The sequence below is a fragment of the Nothoprocta perdicaria genome, unplaced genomic scaffold (assembly GCF_003342845.1).
Source record: "Nothoprocta perdicaria isolate Ctin4 unplaced genomic scaffold, notPer1 scaffold_12, whole genome shotgun sequence".
NCBI lineage: Eukaryota > Metazoa > Chordata > Aves > Tinamiformes > Tinamidae > Nothoprocta > Nothoprocta perdicaria.
This window is the reverse complement of record NW_020454316.1, coordinates 1558975-1580827: the sequence shown is the minus strand read 5'-3', so window position 1 is coordinate 1580827 and position 21853 is coordinate 1558975. Positions and strand designations below refer to the sequence as shown.

General features: G+C 49.4%; 1 protein-coding gene across 2 annotated transcripts in view; it reads left to right on the top strand.

The window, feature by feature from the left end:
- LMF1 (lipase maturation factor 1) overlaps positions 1–21853 on the top strand; it is a 126297-nt gene that overhangs the window by 16747 nt on the left and 87697 nt on the right. Inside the window, exon 3 of one of the 2 annotated variants that reach the window (XM_026054023.1) lies at positions 2165–2175. The exons of the other annotated variant lie outside the window; for it this stretch is intronic. Within the exon in view, the coding sequence (XP_025909808.1) occupies positions 2165–2175 (11 nt within the window). The remainder of the gene's footprint in view (positions 1–2164; positions 2176–21853) is intronic. 2 annotated transcript variants of the gene reach the window in all.

Below are 21853 nucleotides of genomic sequence, written 5' to 3'. Positions count from 1 at the left end.
GCTAGAACTGCAATTAATTGGCGTGACAATGTGATGACAACAATTTAACCCAAATATTTGATGTTTATGATTTCCAGCTGATTTTTGGAGTATTTCTAAGTGCGATACAAAACTTGGTCTTCAATGACAAGTTGTGGCTAATTACATGGTTTCTCCAACCAGAGACCCGAAATGACATCACATGATTTTTATTTAATTTACAAAAGCTGAGCAGAATGCACTTCCAGTTTGTACAGTCCCCACTTTTGACAATGCGCGGATCAAAARTTGCAGTTTGCAAATTGCAAAATCTGTTGCAATTTGCCAAAAGAAAAAAAAAAAAAAGCCCACAAAATCCAATCCGTGTTATTTTTACTTGTCATCTTTCGGGAATGTTTCAAACAAACTCCAAGGCAGGCAGTAGAAAAAAAAATTGCATATTGTTTTTTTTAATAAGAGCTTCTGTTTACTGTGTCTAAGCAAGGCCTTTGAGAAGGAGAAGTGGTGATTAGGCTCCAAACTCCGCTCTGGAGTCCAAGGGAATTAGGCACCTGCCCCCTCGTACCTATAAACGAAATCCCTGCAAGGAGCCCTGCTGCTTTTATGGATTTGGGCTGGCCATTGGCTTTGGTTTCCTTGGCATTTGCATCGCGCGCTTCTTCAGAGAAATAAATTCACAAGTGCTTGCCTGTCAGCACATGACAAGTTATGGAGCCGGCATTGATGTAATCAGCAACAGGCACACGTCAGAAAGCTTCATGTGGCTCAGAAGAATACAATATTTTATTAATTGCTCATTTGGTGTGTGTCTGTGTGTGTGTGTTTTAAATGAGCCTCGGGGGGTTCTTTACTTCTGCCAAGAAATAACAATAATTCGTGCGAGTTTATGTTTAACTGCACCACAACTGTGGTGCAGAACAGCAAAGTTAGGTTGCCCTTAATGACAGATATCTTTATAAAGAGCCGCTTTTATTAAGAATGTTAAAACTTATTGTGCGTTTTAAAGTTATTGGCCTCTCTGCGTCAGTAGCCTTGTATGAGATTGTTGTTAAACGTGCAGTAAAATATTTGGGCTGATAGCTCTTGTAACCGGGAGAACTCGCACRCCTCAGTGGGAGGTTGTCAGTGACGGAGACTCTCTGAGCACCTTGAGAAGGTTTTTTTGGTTTCTTTTGGGGGGAAATCTTGTTGTCTGGCTTTGTTTTTTAGTGTAATGCAATATAGTGCAGATAATAAAGCTCTGATTCTCACTCGTTTATAAAACAGGTAAAATCAATCAGACTTGTGCTGGTGGAGCATCAGCTTTGCACTGCAGCAGGAGGTATCAGAGCAGATTTCCAGGGAACACCGATTTTCTTAGGAAAATAGGTGGACCTGGGGAGTTTGAAGTTATCTGGGCACTTGTGCAAGGCGTTGGAAAAGAGGAGTGTATTGAACCGTGATCGGTTATAGGCTTTGCTTGCAATAGGAGCTGGAAATCTTGCGTGAAATCGCATGGTTGTAGCTAAGGCTAAAGGAAACTCCACTGGAAAACATCCATTAGGAGAGGTCAACCTTGGCGAAGGTGCACGTGAAACAGGGTTCCCTTGGACACCAAAGTTTGCCTGGAACCCAGTACCCGCTCCTCAACCAGCAGCCTGCAGTGGTGCTAAATAAGTGGCCTTTTCTGTATTAAAACAGTGGGTGGGAAAATGAGGTTTGGTTCAGGCACAGGGAGAAGAGACTGCGTGCGTTCCCGCAGGGTTTGGGGTGCCCAGCAAAGGGGCTGCGCGCAGGAGCCGCCCGCGGGAAGGAGGAAGCCCAAGAGCTTCCCAGAAAAGCCAGTGTTCCCGGTGAAGGCAAGTGTTGGGAAATGCCTTCCCTTGCGATAGGAGACTGGACCCGTTCCCTGGTTGTGCTGTTTCTTTTGGGTGTGCTGCTTTCATATCTTTGATGCTAAAATGATTTAATTCTCCCCAAAAGGGGTGGCTTTGCTTGTCTTACACTTCTAGTGAGCGGGACGCCTCGAGCAGCAATTTTGGCSATTAGCACTTTTGAATTGCATTTTACGTAGCTAATTGGTTTAGGTAACGTTTTTGCTCTGAGAGTTGTGTTTGGAAATAGATTTGAAATAAAGTTATGAGTCATGTCCAAGAGACTGGTCAACTGACRTTTTAATATCTTTGCTTTCTATTTTGTTTTGCAGGTATTCCTTTGGTAAGTGAATGTAAAAGCGGAAATCTGCAGTAGTAATTTATTGGTGCASTTGTGAGTATGTAGTTTTTACATTTCTCTAGCTTTCTCTTCCTTTCTCTCTCCAACATTTAAGCTACAGTTGTCTCTGTTCTCTTATCTTTCATTGAATTTCTTTCCACCTGCATGTCCTTAAGGAAAGGAAAACTGGGATGAAATGTGTAAATTGAGACCTACAGAACCTTGGTGGAAGGTCCTGTAACCACCAGCATCGTTTGGGGGTGAGGGAAGACATTGGGAATGAACAGTTAAATAAGCGTGGGATTATAAAGTTAAGCAGGGCCTAAAAGGCAATTCCTGTGAGGGGGGAATCRGTAGGTCCCAAACTCTAATTCCATTTCCACCAGCGATTTGTATTAACATCAAGGACCTCATATTCATTTCACTTGTTCTCCCGCTGGCGTGCGGTTCAGGTATTATTCCCYCAGAGGTCTGGGAGATGGATTAATATTTGCTACACTGCTTTGCACAGATTTGTTTTTGTTCCAGCGCTAAATATTCCTGCCCACAGTCAGATGTCCAAATGGAAACTTAGAAGTCCCAGTAGAAATCTTGTTCCTCTTAGTAAAAATATGAGGAAAACTACTAGTATATATTTGACTTTCTGGGAAGTGCTGGCATGGCACAATGTCCTAAAGCAGCCTGTTTTGCAGCGCTACGTAATCAGCCTTCCAGCGTGGTGCTCACTGTGCTGAAGGGCAGGGTGGAGAGGAGAGCTGTGGACATGAGGGATGGAGCCGTGTTCCCGAGCTGCCGCTCACCAGCCACAAACAGAAATTAATTTAGCCTAAGGCATTAAAAAGTTAAAGCTGTTTGTGTCTGTGCACTACTGAGACCTGCAGAAGTGATAACCAAATATTCCTCCCCTCCTGCGTGGAATAGCACCCTCCTTGTTTACTGATTCATCACCTGAACAGGCTGTGAGTGGCCTGAGCACTGCGGAGCGTTGGGCATCGCTGAGGAGATGCTTTGCCTTGGAGAGGCCCAGGAGGCTGCGGGACGGCTTCTGCCCCTGGGTATTTCTGATACCATTTCCAGGGCTGATGTGGATCTTTATTTTAACCAGCTGGACCTTGCGACATGAATACGCGCTTTTGTGAAGCCTGTGGGGACGCCCACCTTAGCTTGAACTGCAGGCATTCATCTCCTGTGTGGGTGCTGTGCTTTCATCCGTGCTTGTAAGAGAAAAAAAAGTGCTTTCCCCAATTGTCTTCCTCTCTTCCCCTTTCCTCATGTCCTGCCTGGGTAGCCACCCTACGAGGGTTAGTGAAGCCCTTTGTTCGCAGTAGGGTCTCTCCCTTCCTTGTTTTTGGCTGAAGTGCTATTTCTGAATAAGATGAATGAGATGTAAATCTTAAGCTACTTTTGTTAGAATACAGGAAAACCACAATATTTTTGTTATAATATAGCTGAAACAACAACATTGTCATCCATTGCCGTGGAAGTACATTAAATATTGCTGAGCTCTGGAAGCCTTAGGCTTTGGTAGCATCTACTTCAAAGAAGGATCTTAAGAAACGTTCCCGGGGAGATCTTTGTAAGTGCTGACTGTTTCCTATTCCCCTCCAGGAAGTGTGCTTTTTTTGAGACGTTTTAGGATGGGTTTTGGTAGCCTCTATTAAAACTCCAGGCTGTCCCCATGAATTTTAAAGAACTCCAGAGCCTGGAAATAACAACAAGCTGTTAGGCCAAATGGGATCAACGGGTATTGCCACAGGTTTTGCTCTTTGCTCTTGCTGCTGTCAGGTAACAGTTATTAAAAACACCCCTCGCTTGGGGGAATGGGCTGCGGAGCAGCCACGCGGCGGCTCTCGCCATGCAGAACACGGGCCCACGCTGGACTGCTTATCTTGACCAGGTGAGGAGGTGCTCGGCAATGCAGATCCCGCCACGGGCCTGGGAATTGGAGCTGCTCGGAAATTAGCTGGGTTGTAATCACTTCTCGGCTTTATTTATTGTTATTTAGATGTAAATTTGGCCCGAGAGTCAGCGTTTCAGTGAGCCTGTGGTGCTGAAGCACACATTGACCTTGTTGTTAATTTCTGTAGGGAAAGATGACAATTAGAAGTTCACCAAGTATGGAGTAAAACTTGCGGCTTTTCCATTATTCATAAACATGGAAATTGCAAATAAATTAGTTCATACCTAGGCTTGCCCCCAAATTTTGTACTGCATCTATTATCTCAGAAGTTAAGATGAACCATGTTTTGATTAGAAGTAGAATAAAAAGTTGAGAGCCAAATGTACATAATTCTCCATTACTTGTTAAATCCTCACTCTTTACTTCAATGCAAATTGTTCCGGGGAGGATTTTCTTTTAAAAGGTCTTCAGGGATCTTGAATTTTAGATGTGCCTTGACAGAAAATGAAGTGGTGCAGTGCACAGCTGGGGTTCTGGCTGGTGCTGTTCAAGGCTGAGATGTTTTTCCTTTGTGAGTGTGGGTGGTGGAGGCAGGGGCAGAGCTTTCACACTCGTGCTCTGGTCATGGAAGAAAATGGGCCTGAGCAGAAAAGACGAAGGTCAAASCTCACTGGTGGAGTTCCAGAGATCAATAGTAACCCGCAGAACGGTAAGAGATGGGGATGACAAGGTTGAACTGAGCCCCAAACTGAGCAGTTTGTTGCTTCTGCTGCACCCTGAGGTTGCCCGAGCGTCCAAGTGGTCACTGGAGGAAGGTTTGTGGTGTTTGCGTGGTACCACGCAGGGATTGAGCAGCCCGGGGTGGGATCTGCTCCTTCAGCTGAGCATGAGGCATGGGGGACACAGTCCGTGCTCTTTGGGGGACCTCGTGCCCCAGGAGCAGCAAGGCCCTGGGAATCGCAGCGGGGCTGGAACACCCATATGGCCATACCCGATATTCCTCCTCCGCTGGCCCGGGATGGGAGGGACTGGATTACGGCCATTCCTTTCCCTGGCTCATATTGTGATCTGGTGTTCCTATTGCTCGTGTAAGAGTGGGAAACTTTTCTCTCTGTCTTATTAAATCTATTTTTCAAGCTGTCACTTAACCAGGTCTAGTGACAGAGTCGGATGTTTATGTGGCCCTGGACACTTGAACTCTGGTGTTTTCAATCACAACAGCACCTTTTGCCAGCCGTTGTGAATTAAATACTCCTCGTGACCTTTTACCCTCGCCGCTCTTAAATTCATGCTTTAAAAACAGCTTAATGAGGGGTTTACTGGCCCAATTGGAAGTTTTTATTAAAACCTATTAGTGTGCTGGAGTAGCCTGCCTGAAGGAAACGATTAGCCCAAAGCAACTAAACTCGGAGCTGGCCTCTAGCCACGCCAGGTTTGCACTAAACTGCTTCCAGACCCGCGTTAACCCTAGCACTGCAGCCTGCATGGTATTCATATCCTCCGGCTTAATTTATAGCTTGTCTGATTCCCTCCCCGGCCTCTCCCCGTGTTCACGAAAGCATTTTGGTTTAATGTAATTAGAGCTGCGTTAAGGGGCAGGGTGCCCTTATCCAGGCCTGACTTGGTTGAGAACCAAAATTGGGTAGAAGTGACCCCCAAAATCCAGCTGGAAGAGCTTCCTGGGTATCAGGCTTGGAGTCCCCTTGGGCAGCCCCAAGATGCCCCCACTTGGGCTCTGGGGAGGATGTTGTGGCGTTGGGATGCAGCTGTGTTGCCAGAGGAGCACTAAGGGTGGACGTGAAGATGTCCATGTGGAGAAGCCAGCCAGACCTGAGGCTCTCCACGAGAGCAGGAGGGTGAAATTCCAGCTGGCTTCTCCACTAACCTGCTGTTGGAGCGTCCTCCCTTAAACCAGAAGGTCTTTGGAGACGAGGCTTCTCATCCTGCTTTCCTTAAGTGCAGTACCTTGCCTGCTCTGGGATTTCAGCAACCACCGAACTAGGAGCATGAAATAATGCAGAGCCCGCCGGCCCCGTTTGATGCCGGGCCGGTGGTTTGCGTTGTTGTCAAACTGCTGAAACGGCTGTCAACCTGTTAACGATACGGCCCCAGGCTCGGGCTGCTCCGTGCTCCTGTCGGCCTTTGGAGTTGCTGCTGCCGACCTGTAATCCGGGAAGGAGAGTTGAAGAGTGAGACGTGGACTCTAATTTGCAAGGCCTGGCAAGGAGCCAGATTCCCCCATAATAACATTGCAGATAGTGAATATGAGAATTGTTTGGATACAGCAAGGTAGCTGCTGGTGTGTCCATCCCCATAAATAACATTACAGATAGTGAATATGAAAACTGTTTGGATACAGCAAGGTAGCTGCTGGTGTGTCCACCGGGATGGGGGCGAGTGGCAGGTTCTGGGATGCTTTATTTCTGCTTGGTTGTGCTCTTCTACCTTCCGTGGGATGGTCCTCCACAAAGCAAGCCCAAAACAAAGGAAACACGGTCCCTCTTCACACCAGGCGTCTCCCGAGTGTCACCTTTTCTTTATTTTTGCACCCAGCTTGGGAGGTACCTTTTAAAAAGAATGTTTAAGGAAAAATCTGCCATTAAAGTTATTACTGTAAAGTAGTGCCTTTGATTGCGGCAATTATGCAAATGATTTTAAGGGATAAAATACTTCTTAACGAGGCCTGATGTAAATGGCGGTGGCGATGAGTGCATAACTTTTCCGAACGCGATTTTTCCGTGTAAGTAATTTTCCTTCAGCAGTTTGCTGTGTCGCCTGCATGTCGACCTGGGTAACCGCCGATTGGCCTGCGGATGTGATCTTGTTTGCTCTTGATCCAGGAATGTAAGTGGGTGGAATGGGAACGCTGGGCTTGCAGAAACTGGGAAACCCTTTCCCTAAGCAAATTGTTTCTCCGCAGCTCTCGTGACTGACTTTTGTCCCAGCCTTAATCTAAAGGAAACAAACAAAAATCCTTTTTGCAGGCAGTGATTTTCCTTGGAAAAAGCCAAGTTGGATGACTAGCAAGTGCCGAGCTCTTCTCCTCACCCCATATTTCAGGGACTGTTTCTGGATCCCTTTTCTGACCTGCTGTAACACACGTAAGAGTTTTACAACAGTCATTTAAAAAGGCTGAGGTACCTCCAAASGTGAGGTTGGAGAGCCGTTCTCCTTGGGGATGGTTAGGACTTGGCCCTGGTCGGGTCTTCCCGAGGTAGCTGGTAGAACTGCAATGAAGTTTTAGGGTTTAATATCTCTGAGCAGCAGAAGGAGGTGGCAAATTGACACTTAGGCAAGCTCAGTGAGAGCTGGGCACGGAACTGCAGGCATTTTTGGAGGAATCTAGCTCTGTCAGGATAATCTTCATCCTTCCTTTATTCTGGATTGGGTCTGGAGCATGGTGGTTTTGGAAGGGCATTCTGTAGGCTCAGGTGCTTCCCATTAAGTGGGTTTGATCTTCYGAAATGAGCTGCAGTTGGGACAAATTAAAGCTCTGGTCTAGAGCTTGTGTCTTGTTTAATCARTCACAGGATTGATTAATCCTGTGTGCGCTGAGCTCTTCTCTTGCCTCCTTGTCCCTGCTGAGAGTAGTGCTCTGTGCTGATTCTTTCTCGTTTCTTTTGAAAGCTCCTTTTTAAGGGTATTTATTTGCCCGTTCGATGCTGCTTAGGGCTGAAGAGGTGAGTGTCTTTATGCTGGCAGTGTCCCTTTCCAAAGCCCTCATTTTCTCAAGTCTCTATTATGAAGCTTATTGCATTTTCAAGTTCATTCCGTGTATAAAGGTGGGTGGAATTATTGGCCTTGGTTAACGGAATGAGGGACAAGTTTGATCTTCCCCTAAGTGCTGGGTGCCTTGAGCAGCGAGCGAGCTGTTGCTCTTCATCATCTTTGCAGAAACTGCTGCAAAAWGAAGCGCCCACATGAATGGAGCCGGCTCGAGAGTTCGCGCTGCCGTCCCCGTGTCCAAGAACGTTGTTTCCTTGAAACGGAGGTTTTTCTGGGGAATGCACTGGTTTGGACAGCTTTCTAGACCAGACAAATGAAGTCAACATTTCTGAAATTGTTGAAACTTTGTCCTGTCTCCTTTTGTGAATTGGAGAAAAAGATGTTTTGTGGTATGCACTTATTATATAGAAACGTAGAAATTGAGTGCACTTATGACAAAAAGTGCTCTTACATTAGTGTTGGCATGTGTAAGAAGAAAAAGTGGAACGGTGAAGCCCCTCAGAGTCAAATGAAGATGATATCTGTAGGCTCAATTAGCAACCAGACATGCTGTACTTCCAAACCCTTTCCTAGTCCAGGATTTAAATGTGAGCAAACTCGGAACTGATTTATACAAAGAAAATACTTAATGAGCTTGCATAGTTCTACACTTAAGTCTTTGCAGAGTTAATGGTTTTGGCTSGATTCCGGGGTATCATCTGAAATCCAAAATTCAGGAGAAATCCTTTCAGGAAAGAGTGTCCAAAATCTGAAATGGAAGAGCGGGGGCACAAAGAGGAGACGTCTCTGCCCGTTGGGTTGTGGTGAGTGCCGTCCCAGGGAGCCTGGGCCACAAAATACCAATTTTACTCTCGGAAAGCATCACATCACCTGGGTAAGCCTGTTTGATGTGCATCTCTGCAACTTGCTGCTACGACTAGGGGGTCTCATTGAGTCCTCCTTGTTGAATCCACCATGTTCCCTTTGACTCTTTACAAAAAAAAAATCATTTATTTATTTTTAGTCTAGCGAAATAATTTTCTCATGGGTTTCTCTTCCGTTTCTAAACTGGGTGAAACCGCAGTGTGAAGCCATCCTCTTCCCAGTCTCGTATAGGAAGTGAGCGTGAGCCAAGGTACATATTTTATGTTAGTCAAAAGAGATAAGTGTCAGGATTTCAAAGCAAATTCCAGCCCGTAATTTCCAGTGCTGAAGTCTCCTCTGCGCTACCTTGGCTCTCGTGCCTTGGTTCAGAACAGTTGGTGCTTTTATTGCAGCTCTTGTGGTTTTCTCTTCTTTTGGGAGGGACAGGGGGCTGCACACATGCCAGGATTATCTGTCCGGGCTGTAATCTCCCAAGGAAAAGCTTGGAGAGGTCGGCAGGAGAGGTGGTGGCGGCGAGGCCGCTTGGCCTGCAACCCTGGCGAGGAGGCCACTCGGAGTGTCTCRCTCTGTCTAGCTGCAGGAGAGGACTTGGTTCCTCAAGGAAGCCGTTGTTCCTGAACCTGGGATGGAGAAGGGGTCTTCTTGTCCATGGAGAGAAGAGGAGCTGGCACAGTGGGTGCCCGCAGTGGAGGAACCAGTGTCCACATCTTCCTCAGAGCTCTCCATCCCGTTGTCCTTGACACAAGATGAGGACAAGGTTGTCCCCAAGGTGCTTGCAGGCCCTTGTGCAACGCTGCTCCATAAAGGCTTGGTTAAGACCCAGTGCCCAAAGTAGCAGCGTTTCAGTAGTGGGATTTTGATTCCTCTCATATATTCCCAGGCTTAAAACTGGACTAACCAGCCACGGGTTTTAGCGGAGCAGGTGGCTGGAATGCAGCAGTTCATGAGGTTACCTTGGATTTAACCATTTGTTGGGGATATTTATCAGGGAGGAGATGGGGACTCCTTTTCCGCTTTGTGTGCTACCTGGAGCCGTGTTGGCTCCCGTGCAATCCCGCRGCCAAAGCCGAGCTCAGCTGGAAGGGTTGCAGGACGGAGCCCCTGGCTTGTGCCAGGCGCACGAAGGGCTCTTGGTGCCACGTGGAGCCCCGAGGAGGGGCTCGCGGCCGCCTTGGAGCTGGCGCGGCCTGGCTGGCTCCCCTGCGTCTGCAGCCGTGCAGGAAGGTCTCCGAGAGCATGTGGGAAATGCCAGGACAGGGCACTGCTCTTCCCGCCATTGCTTGTACTTTCCAAACTCGTGCTTTGCTTTGCTGCCTTGAAGTGCAGCTCAGAAGCTGGTTTAATGTAATTACTGCCAAGCTCCCAGCTCGGTGCAGTGTCCGTGTTTGGGAGCGTTGCGTCCTCTGGGATCTGCGCAGTGAAAATGGCACAGAGCTGGTTAAGCAGGGAGCACGGCCAAGGCTTTCTTGGCATGCAGCTTGGACGGTTATAACAATTTATTATAATATTTTCCCATCTGTTTGTTATTATTAAATATGAAGTACTGAAATTGCACAATCTTACCTTTTGGATTTATGTCCAGAAGGAATCGGTGCACATTTTTACTGAATGCCACTTAATTCCAGCTTGTGATCACGAGCAGCATTTTGAAATTTTCCTCCTCTGTCAGTTTCAAGTAAGCCAAAACCAGGACCCCCCTGCCACATGYCACTTGTGGAGGGTCAGCCCTTCCGATTGGAAAATTACCTGTACACGGATGGTTTTTTCCAGTGTTTCACGTCACCCCTAATGTGACGTTGCCGGCAGCTTGTCTTGATGGAGGCAGCCGGTCTTTTGGGTTCAAAACCCTGCAAATGGCATCCCAGGGCCATACTGCCTGCAGGTGATTCCATTTCTCACTGCAGAAATAATTTGTTTTATTATTCTTAGGCTTCATGTTCCATAGATGTAAATTTGTGCAAAAGAGACGATTGTTTCTTACTGGGTTCTTATACCTCTGTGTAATATACAACCGTGTGTGTGTACCTGTCTGTGTGTGTATATATAGATATACATACACACAGACACGCTCATATATATTTATATATATAAAAATATAAAAATCTTGTTTAACCTTTTCTTTTTTATTTATTTTTTAGTTTTATCTTTAGTATCTGTACTTATCTGCCGGTATAGTCACTTTAAAGTGTAGAGATGTGTCATATTAAAAAGCTATTGATCTCTCTCTTAAATGGCTTTCTAGATCAATTGAGCTCTGCTGCATTTATTAAAGAGGAGGTGCAGTATTTTTTTGTATGAAAGTTTACTTCACATGAGGACATTTAAAAATGGGCTATTTTATAGAGTAATTATTCTGACAAATAATGCAGATGCTTTAGAATTGCTTTTGGTTGCCGGGCTGTGTTTCGAATGATTTTTAAATAAAACATTTTTCCTCCTTTCCATGCAGGGATTTATTGGTGTGAGCATGCCCGGGCCTCAGGTGTATGATAAATCACCCCCGTAAGCCCTGCTTGTGTTCGGGCTACCTCTGCAGATGTTTCCAGTTACCCGGGTTTCAGCCCTCAGCTTTACCAACAACTTTCCCATTAATTATTGAAAGATCACATCAAAGGCTGAATAATTATTTTTATTAATAAAAACAATGTGCTTTTTGAAGAGCTATTTTAGAGGTGTTCCCATTCACTGGCAGTTTAAGCATTAATTTAAAAAGTTGCAAGGTTTTTTCCCTGCTTTGCAAGATTGTTGGTTCCATTTTAATGGTAAGTCTGCAAGTAATACCTGCTATTTTGCATTTTAGGGTTGTTTTTACATTGCTGAATGCTTGAGAAGTTACCTGACCCCTTGCTGGATAATGCTCTGCTATGGAGTGTGCACAGGTTTTCAGCCTGCAGTAACAGCACCTCAAATTGAGGATGGAAAAGCCAATGATTATTTCATACATTTGACTTCATGAACTGCAGTCATTTGGATTTCTTAACAGTGGGGAGAGCTGAGCGGGTGTGAGAGTTTTGTGGTATTGGGACATATGTAAATAACTGTTTAATATCAGTTGTCACTACTCTGAGTGGTTTTCTTCATGTGGTTGGTTTCAGTGGCTTACRCAGAAACATTTTTCTTAGTTGAAAGGCAAAAGTTGTCATTCTGTGAGCAGCCCTGCCTCATGCCCTGCCGCTCCGCACTGTTCCGGAGGCCAGCCCCGCACCCCGATCCGYGTTATCAGGGAGCCCTGAATCCCTCCAGCTGGCAGCTTCCCACCGGAGCCGGCGCGAGCGTGATAGGGGTGCGAAAGTGTTTCTCTCTCTCCTTCCTTAATGTAAAGGCTTTGCGGTTTCGCAACTGGGTTGGGGAAGGGAGTTTGGTTTTGAAGTTGGCTGTAGATAAATGTGTTTTCAAGCGCTTAACCTGCGTCTTTTGCCCAGAAAGTGGGGCTGGAGGATCCACTGAGGGATAAGGGAGTCCTCTCATTCAGGTGGGCGAAGTCAGAGCTGGGAAGGGAAGATGCTCAAGAACAGGGATGTCTTTAGTAGTAAAGGGTTGTTAAGGATTGTATGAAGTAAGGAAAGGGCAAATGATTTTAGAAATGGTTTCCTGGAACAGTGGAGAAAACAGCAACTTGCCAACTAAATTGTTGGGTGATTTGAAATGCAAGATTTCCCCCTGTGTGTGGGTTTCTTTCAGTGCTTTTCTGGCTGGAGGAAAGGTGGGGCTGGGTTCTGGGTTGTCCTTTTGTTGCTGTGTTTTGCTACTGGCTATGGTATGTGGACCCGAATAAAAACAGAAATGCGAGGCTTAAAATATTAACTGTTATTCGCCAAGTTCTTGTGTCGGGAGTTCCAGGCTTCTTTGACCACTCTCYGGGTCCTGCAGCAACTGTTGTGCAGACAGTGCAGTGGCGGATACCCTGGGACAGAGGTAAGTAGTGTGCTTAATTCYGTGTTATATGCAAATGGTTTGATGGAAGAGGAGGAGGAATCGAAGTCTGCAGCCGTGACCCTCCTGGTGCCACCATTAGCAGTGTCTTCGAGCAGGGCATCTCGGGGCCTATCTGTAAGATGCAAGGTTGAGGGGCCGGGAAAGGCAGTTGTATTCCTGCAATATCCTTCCCTTGACGCTGGGATATTCACGGTTTCCAGGTGCTGTCCTCTCCTCGGCACTGATATGAGGCGTTGCATGGGGTGGGACAGCAGCAGCAGCCCCTGTGGTGGCCCTTGGCTCGGAGGGGACCTGGCCACGCTCTGCCAACCTCCAGGCATCGCTTTTCCATGGTCCACGGTTTCTTCAACCGGAGAGTTCCCATCAAATGATGCTCCTGACAGGGGCATGTGGCAGCCGTCACCCTCTAGCCTATTTGCTCCTGTCCCCAAGGACGTGGTGGTGGCACAAGGGGTGAGAGGTAGAGCCCAAGCACCAAATAAGCTGTTTTTCATCAAGGCTGACCCCAGAACTCTCTGAGAGGAGGATAGCATGGAAGTTTCCATGCTATTTTTATGTTTTTTTTTAAAAACGCCTATTTTTTCTCCCCCAAAAATGATACTTAGGGGTATTAAGGCCACAGAAGTAAGCAAACCTCCTTGCTTGCATTTCAAGCCCAATTTTAAGGCCAGGGACAGGACCGGGCCATCGGGCTGCACATTTTAACGCCGGCCGCCTTTGGCCTGTTGGGCTTTTGGTGCCGGTTTTGAAGGTGCATCGAGGAAGGAGCGACCCGTTTTCAGGCACAGGAAATAAAAGGCCTAGAACTGGTAATTTATCCTGCCCTTCAGGCGTGCRCAAGTTAAATATTTGGAATATATTAATGCTAAATAGCCTGTGTTGCTAAGTCTAATTTCCGCTGAAGGGAAGCGTGTTCATATTTATTTTAAACCAATAAAGCTAAGCAGGGTCATTACTATGGATACTCCTCTCAGGCCGGGCCGCTGACACCTGTATGGATTTAAGCAATGGAAGCCATCTGGGAGGAGGAAGCGGTTGCCATGGCGCCGCGGTGCTAACAAGGACCATGACAAAAGCGGAGCGGGCGCCGGGTCAGGGCGCGGGGTCCCGGGGTCGCTTCCGGGCCCGGAGCGCGCGGGGACCCCCGGCCGGCCGCCATGCAGCCCCCTTCCCGCCCGGATCCCTCTCCAGGGCCGCTCCGGGTTCCCCTCGGTTGCTGGGCCCTGTCCATCCGGGATTCGCGGCCTTCCGCCTTCAGATCGCGCGTGGCTTTGGAGCGCCGGCATTCCCGACCCCGGGGCAGACCGGGGACATTCCCGCTTCCCACATTGCTGGCAAGAGCACTGAGCCAGACTGGCATTACTAAAGCCCCGTTATTTTTAATTTATTTTTTTTTAAGGAGATTTCAGTGTTTCTTTCAGAACCATCACAAACAGTCAAAACCAGCGAAACGCAGCTGTCAAAATAAATAACCGTGCTTTGTGTCTCTCCATCTCTTYGCCTTCTTGCGGCTCTGAAAGTTGCTTCTTCCTAAAAATGGAAGCCGTGGTAATTCTGGCAGCTGTTGGGTTCAGTTAATAAGGGTGTCTGTCTCCCCGGCTCCCTCACCGGCATCGAAGATTTTGAAGTTCAACAAGTAATATCTATCCATGTTGCGAGGGAATGGAGTGACTGGAATGTTAATAGGAACAACATTGGGTGAATTCCCCATCTGGCTGTTTTTCAGCGTAACAGTTAACCTGATTTATGTTTAGCATTTTCCTTTGTATCAGCTGAAGTCTAAAATGTTGTTTTGAAGCATATTGCRGTTGTGTATTTATTTATTTCCTCCTGCTCTTTTGTAGGTAGTAAGGGGAACATGTTTATTCTCCTGTTTGATACAGATGGAAAGGGTGTTTACGCACATGTCCCGAAGGAAGCAAAATAATGTGGAAGGCTCGAGAAGAGAGCTCGARGAATGACCTGGGATCTGAAGAGTCGGGTTTTATTTCTCTTTCTTCTGGGTCTATTCCGGGGAGGGCTGCATGTACTTTGGTTGGGGCACAGAATTGCACCGATAGCAGGAGCAGCCARGGCAGAGCATGAGCCAACGTTTGGGGCTGCCTTTGGCAGAGCATTAGATTAAACTGTATGGTTTTTAATAGGCTACTTAATTAGAAAAGTGCCTGTGGGGGAGTTGGTGGGTACGTAGGGCATCCTTGAAGATCTAGGCATGAAGAGGACAGGTATGAATGGCTTTCTGTGGCCGCAAGAGGTTCCCGCAGAGTGGGCAGAGGTGTCTGCAGGGCTTCTTCTCCCGGAGARCAGTGAATTGATGGCTGTGAAGATGTCCCCAGGATGGTTTTGTTGGCCTTTGTTGGCCTTTCTCGAAAGGAGTCAGCATTAGGTGAACACCGACCTCTGCAGCGGGTGGTGGGTCTTGTTTCTGCAGGCTGGGGAATTCTCCACGCATGGGSCAGTGGATTATCGGGCAGAGCCATGGGCAAACCCGTCCCCTTCCAGWGTGGAGGCAGAAGCATTGCCGTGGCTGGAAACAGCTATGTCAACGTATTTCTGATTTCTTTTATTGATTATGATTTTGTGTGTGTGTGTTATGTCAGTTTAGCTGCYGCAGCGCTGAGTTCAAAGCTGACGGATCCAGTTAATCTTTCTCATATCAACAGCCAAATTTCAGCACTGGGAAGGGCTGGCCCGTGGTCAGGTCTCTGAGCACCAGCGTTTCTGCTTGTTTATATATTTGTTCATCTCTTTGTACTGTGCAGGGAGAGAACAACTTCCTAACGCAGTTGACTTTTTGGCATTTGTCCTGTAATTGCCAAAAAGCTGCTGCTGCTGCTCCCTCCTACGTGTCCATCAGATCTTCTTTAAAATCAGTTGGGTTTTGAAAGCAGCGTTCTGATTTCCTGAGATCCGCGTTTGGTTCTTCCTTCCTCTTTCTTCCTTTGTTCTTGGAGGTTAAAGCTGTGGGTGTTGAGGTCCCATTAGTCATTTTGGCCACTTGTGAACTCTGCGTGTTGAGAAATGCCTGCGTTAAACCCCTCCTGCGCTGCTGCAGACGCGCAGTTAGCGGGGCCGCTGCAAAGGGCGCTCGCTGCACCGGGGCAGCTCCCTTCCGCTGAGCGGAGACCGTCCCAAACGCTGCAGCAAAACCAGTTTCCTTATCTTACTGTAATCCTGCAAATAAACTTCCCTCTGGGCAGAGAAAAGTCCCTTGGAGAATGAGGAAGCTCATGGTGTACATGTGTTGGGGTGGGAGGGCTTTTGCTCCGGAGGACCCGGTCTCTGCAGCTCCCTCTGTCCTTCCCTGATGGTGCCTTTGGCTCCAATGCTGTTGCTGCTTCCTTGGGTGGATCGGGGCCATGCAAACACTTGCTCTCGCCAGGCTTCGCTTCCCCACCTGCTCCATGGCACTAGCGTCACCTCCCTGCATTTGCTGCCCCTTAGATAATGTCACGTGCAGGAGGGTTGGCCAAGCCAAGTGTTGAGGCCGTAGCTAAGCGGCTTTGGCCCATGCCCAAGGCAAAACTGAGGCCTGTGCCCAGGAGCTGGCATGCAGCATGGGCTCTCTGTGGGGCTGCCTCCCAGGTTAAACCCAAAGGCTGGGCATAACCTGCTCGTGGACTTCTCATTGTTGGGRTGATAGCTCCGTTAGTACCCTCCTGAGCCCATGGCGGTTGTGGGGATGGATGAGTATCTTTGACTTGAAATTTATGAATAGCTGTAGGGAGGACTGTATTTTTTTTTACTAAAAGGGCAGTATATTCAAACAAAAACTTAAAAAGAGAACGTTCTAAACAAGAGGTTCAACTCAACTCGATGCTGCTCTGYAGGGGGAGCTGGGTGAGGGACTTGCTCCTCAGAACTGGTTATCGTGCAGAAGTTGGTGAGAACCGTGGTCTTGCAGGAGGCAGAACCACGACCCCTCGAGGGACACGGGACTCGGGCCTGCTGCAGCAGGAAAAAGCTGTCGAATGTGCTTTTTATTTTGCGACTTGCAGCGGGTCTGCTAGCAGAGTAGCTGGCCAGGTGCCTTCATGGTATTGGTTTTAATTTGCTCTTGCTTGACGTGCGCAAGCGGGAAGCGCCGCTTGGAGCCGGGGAGGAGAGCGGGCTGCTGCGCGCCCATGTTGCCGTGCTGGCCATGTTAACAGCTGCTAATGGTTTCTTAAGCTGCCACAGCAGCCCGAAGATAGATTTAACACCCAACAGACACCTGTTTTTAGCAATTGAGCTCCGCAGGCACATGGCACAGTGCTGCAGGGGGCCTGTCCATAAAGCACGGATAAAATGTGTTCAACAGGTTGCTTGGGAAGCTGGAAATAGTGGGCTTTCTTCTTTGTAGGAGGGTGTTTGCGATGCATGATAAGGAGGAAAAGCAGAGTGAGAAAGAACTGAAGCTGGAAGAGATGCACATCAAAGTGATTAAGTGGTATTTCAAACTCGGTTCTGACTTCCAAAGTGTCTTTATGTCTACTAAAGGATCCTCGTTCCCTTGGCCCTAGTGTCTTCCCGATGTTCGAAGTGCTCTGCACATGGGAATAAGGTGCAGCTCTTCCTGGCGGATGGGGCTCCTTTTCCCTAAGGCCGGAAAGGTCTGTCTGGAGCAGGATCGAGCTGTACAGCGACCTTGGTGGCCACGGCAGCCTGAGGCAGGTCCGAGTCCCGCCRAGTGGACCTGCTTATCCGCAGGCTGCTGCTTGGCCATCCCGAGAGGATGGAGAAGACGGTTCCTGTAAGACATGTAGGTCAGCTCAAAGCCAAGGCTTGTTTTGGTTTGGGAGATGAAAATCCAATCGTTGCTGTTCTTGTCCTTTGGGTACATTCTGGTTTTACTTATTTTCTTTCATGGCAAAAGCTCCCGACTCCTTGCACTTGGCTCTGCTACCAGCTATTCTTTTTATACTTTCAGTGCGCTTTTCCAGAGCAAAAACTCACCAGAAAACTGTAACTAGTTTCTAGTTACATCATGAACTTCAAAGAGATCAACAGAGAAAGGATAATTGGAAAGAAAATCCCTTCCAGGTTGTAATTATTTGTCCCAGGAACCAGAGTTCCTTAGCGATGAGACGTATTTTCCCTTTTATTTTCCCAGCGCCATGGGAACCTGGCAGGCRCTGGGATGCACGGCGTACACCTGAACTCGGCGCACAAATCCCCATGCTGGATTCTGAGCGCTGCTCCATCCAGACTTGCTTCCAGCGGCCTCGGAGCCAGCGGCTTCAAAGGCGGGCAGGTTATCGGTTTCCCAGGGAAAGCGCCGCTCGGAGGCTCCCATCGGCCCGGGATTGTTCTGCGCCTCCGGCYTTTGTGTGTAGAGGCGCTTTCTGTCCCTCCCTGGGGAATCGGTCGGGATTGGCAGCGCTTGCGCGGAGCTCGGCTGGGCCCTCGTGCCGYGATTGAAGAGCTCCCGTCGTCCGGCGGCGCTCGGTTTCTTGGCCCCTGCTCGGGTCCTGCTTCTGTCCCCAGCTCCGCATCTTGTTCCGYGGTCGGCCCTTCGTGTCCCTTCCCATTTGAGGTCAGAGTTGTGTGGGTCTGTGATGGACAGGGTGATGCGGGGTCTCCCTCCCTGGGACCTGCCACCATCCTCTGGGTGTTTGTCCTCACTTATCAGCAACGGTGACTCTCCCTGGGATGCTCTACTGGGGAAAACAGGGCAAATCCCCCCAAAATCAGGTCCTGAGGAGCTGATGTCAGGTTGTACCGAGGTCCGGCACCTTGGCAAGCTCCAGCGTGTCCCGGGAGTGCCGGGGGATGGCTGGAGCCTTGGGGAGCCCCCGTGGCGAGCGGCGCTTCCAGCACCACGGGCCTGGGTGCCCAGCAGCAGCCTGGGCCGGTCCCGCGGCCGCGCTCCGGAGCTACCGGCGCCGGGGAGCTCGTACCAACACGGATGCAATTATTTTAGTTTCTTTAAGACAGAGTAATTAAATACAGTATATACGGATCCCGCAGAATGACAGCCGCCCACAGAGCTAAAAACAGGAAATCCATTAACTTCATTATTTAAAAAATAAAATAAAAATCTTCCCAACTGATTCCTCTGTCACTTAAAGTTCTGCATGGAAGGAGGGCTAATTTAACGCTGCATTAACTCACTGTTATCGCCCTCCTGTTACCTAAGTAGTTTCTAATGACTACCCTGGAGAGCACTTGGAAGCTTTTAAAAGTTTTTATGCTAAATTTTTTTTTCTGTGTGGTTTATACTTTAAGAACAAAAGTTATCGATAACATTTTTCCAAATTTTCTGGCAACATCACAAACTCTTCCGCTGGCTGCAGAGCTGCGAGGTCTCCCTMGCCTGTTGCCTCTTTAGCAAAGGAGAAATTTGAACCACTTAAGTGGCACTTGAGAAAACTGTGCGAGCARAGCGGGGCTGCGGGGAGCGGGTCGGGCACTGGGTGCACGAGGAGGGTCCCCTTGGACGAGGTGGCACCGGAGTGGCCCCGGCTCCCTGTTGTGCTCCTCGTGTCTCTGCAGACACCCAAGACCCGGTGAARGCTTCAGAGTCGGAGCCCTTTGTGGGGAGACCCTCCAGTGAAGGCCCTGCGAAGTGCAGAGGTCGTTAATCATCTCTCGCCTTTATGTCTTTTCCTCAGGACTGGTACCAACTGGCTTTTTTTCCTTATTTTTATCTTCCTTTTTGATCATCTCTCTCTGACCAAGCTTAGGTCGTGCTTTGGGGTTAGGTCAGCTCTCCTTGCRCTTAGGCGCTCAAACACGAACGTCTTGGGGTTTTGGTTTCTTTGTGGCTTGAATCSTTCCTGCTGCTCGGCACTCCTCAAGCCGATTGCCGTGTCCTGGGGTGAGCAGAGCCACGTCCTGTCCCTGCAGCACTGGCAGCAGCAGGAGCAGCGGCGGGCCGGGGCTGCTCCACACTCCTAGCGCGGCCTAAGTCAGGCTGGAGGGCAGGCCTTGGGTAACCATGCTCTGCAGAGCAGAGATACARCAGACGCAGGGCCTAGGCCGGGCCTTGCCATAAGCCTCAAAGGAAAACGGTGCCGTTGTGAAGAGGTGGTTGCTCGAGATGCAGGAGCCGGGGCGCCCTGGAGCTCGGCCTCCTGCCGCCTTCGCTGCTGGAGCAGAGCCGGGGTTGCCCGCTGGCACTTGGAGCAGGTTTTTCGTGTTTATAGCATAATTATGCAACTGCCCAGAGGTTGGGGTTTCTGTTAGGAATTGCCAGGAATCTTTTTTGCTAGGGAGCCTTGGGAAACCTTCTAAACTCAACRCAAACTTGGACGTGTCTCTTGTCCTCAGTGCCTCCTCTTTTAGCGATGATTGAAGGTGAGCGAGGTTTTGTCCCGCGTGGGGATTTGCTGCCTTTCCGGCAAGGGGAGAAAGATTAACTGCTAGAGGAAGGGCTTTCTCCAACTTTGGAGCAGCAAGCCATTTGAAATCCTTGGGGAATTCAATGGGAAAGCTTTCTGTTGGGTTTCCCTGCTGCCCGCGGCCCGGCCTCTCCGCCGCTCTCCCCGGCGGCGATTTCCCAAAGCGCCCGACTCCGCTTCGCCGCATCAAGGAGCACGTAGCAAATACTTGAAGCGCGTTTGGGGCAAGTGCAGCCGCCATTGGCAGCCCATTTTATTTTTTTCTTTTTTGAATAAAAAAAATAAAAATAGAAAAAAAACCCCTGCCCCGCGTGCTGGCGGCGCCGCGGGAGCGAACAATGGCGCCCATTGTGCCGCCCGCAGCTGCTGAAACCCGACGAGCTGCAACTGCCGCCAGCGGGAGCAGGTGGGTCAGCAACGTGACCCCGCGTTCCCAGCAGTATCAGTGCGCGCCGGCGGCCCGCGGCTCCGCGGCACCCGCTGCGGCGCCCCGCGGAGCGGCTCCCTCCGGCGCGCTCTCCCCGCCGCGGCCGGCGGCTCCCCGGCGCGAGGCTGGAGGGCGGCCGACGCGGGGAGGATTTTAAGGGGCAGACGTGAGCAACTGCTCCGGCATCAGCACGAGGCTCCTGTCCCTCGCTCCTCCCGCTTCCTGATATCAGTTTCCAGGGAAGTGAAGCGGCCCCCTTCACCCTGCTGCTGTTGGGGGTCCAGCACCACAAGCTGCTGCAGGTCACACAGAAGAGTTGAGGTCATCCAGCCTAAGCCCCTGTTCCAGCAGGGACACCCCGAGCACGGGGCACAGGGACACGGCCAGGTGGGTTGGGAAGATCTCCACACCAGGAGACTCTGGGCAGCCTCTTCCAGGGCTCTGTCACCCTGCTGTCCCTGCAGWCGTCCCTGCTGCTTCGCTGTAGGTTTGGGGAGAAAAGGTGCCACACTCAGTGTCCCCAGAGCCCTGGCCCATCTGCTGCCCTGAGTGTCCCCATAATCCTGCTGTGCCRAGTGCCTCTGTGGCGGATTGAGCGGCATCCAAATGGGCCTCGTTTTCCCATGGTTCTGCCTAGAAAAGATAAGTCCTAGGCAAGGGTGACCCTTATTAAAATCCATTCCCCCTTGGGTCTGCTTTTTCTCTGAGCTTAAGGCATAGACCAAGCTGTAGTTTTAAGGTGAAATCAGGAGCAGAAGTTGATGACTGAGTCTGGGGGAGAAGGTGGAAGCGGGACAGGAGTCTGGAAGCCCCAGGGATGCGGGAAAGCGGCTGCAGGAGAGGCCGGGAGCAGCTCGGGTTCTTGGAGAGACGAAGCGCAAGGACAGGAGAGGAGAACTGAACAAGGATAAAACTGGGCAAGCTGCAGACTTTACTCCATGAGTGAAAATGGGGATGAGAGCACGAGTGACAGCGGGAAAGGGAGTCCTGGTGCTGGGCAGAGGAGCTGGCTGGGCCGTGGGTGCCGGTGCAGAGGATGGGTCTGCACCATGCAGGGCCGGCTGCCCGGGAGGGAATCCTCAATATCAGGGGCTCCGGGTGCCTTTCTGCACCCTTAGCTTGTTCTCCAAGGAGCTCCACTCCAGCACTGCCTTTGGTCAGGGCGAGCATGCGGAGCTCGCGGGCATGAGCCATGAGCAGCCGAGTCCGGGCCGTGCACGGCGTGTCCCCTGCCCCAACGCAGTGCCGCCGCTGGAGCCGGCTCTGGAAATAAAATAAAATAAATAAAATAAAATAAAATAAAATAAAATAAAATAAAATAAAATAAAATAAAATAAAATGAAATAAAATGAAATAAAATGAAATAAAATGAAATAAAAATAACCCCCAGGCTCCACGTGCTGTGGCCGCCCTGCTCAGCGACCCAGCGCGCATCGGCCGCGTCTGCCGGGGAGGGCCGTGATTACCATATGAAAACGCGGGTAACAGTGGGATTCTTGTGGCGGC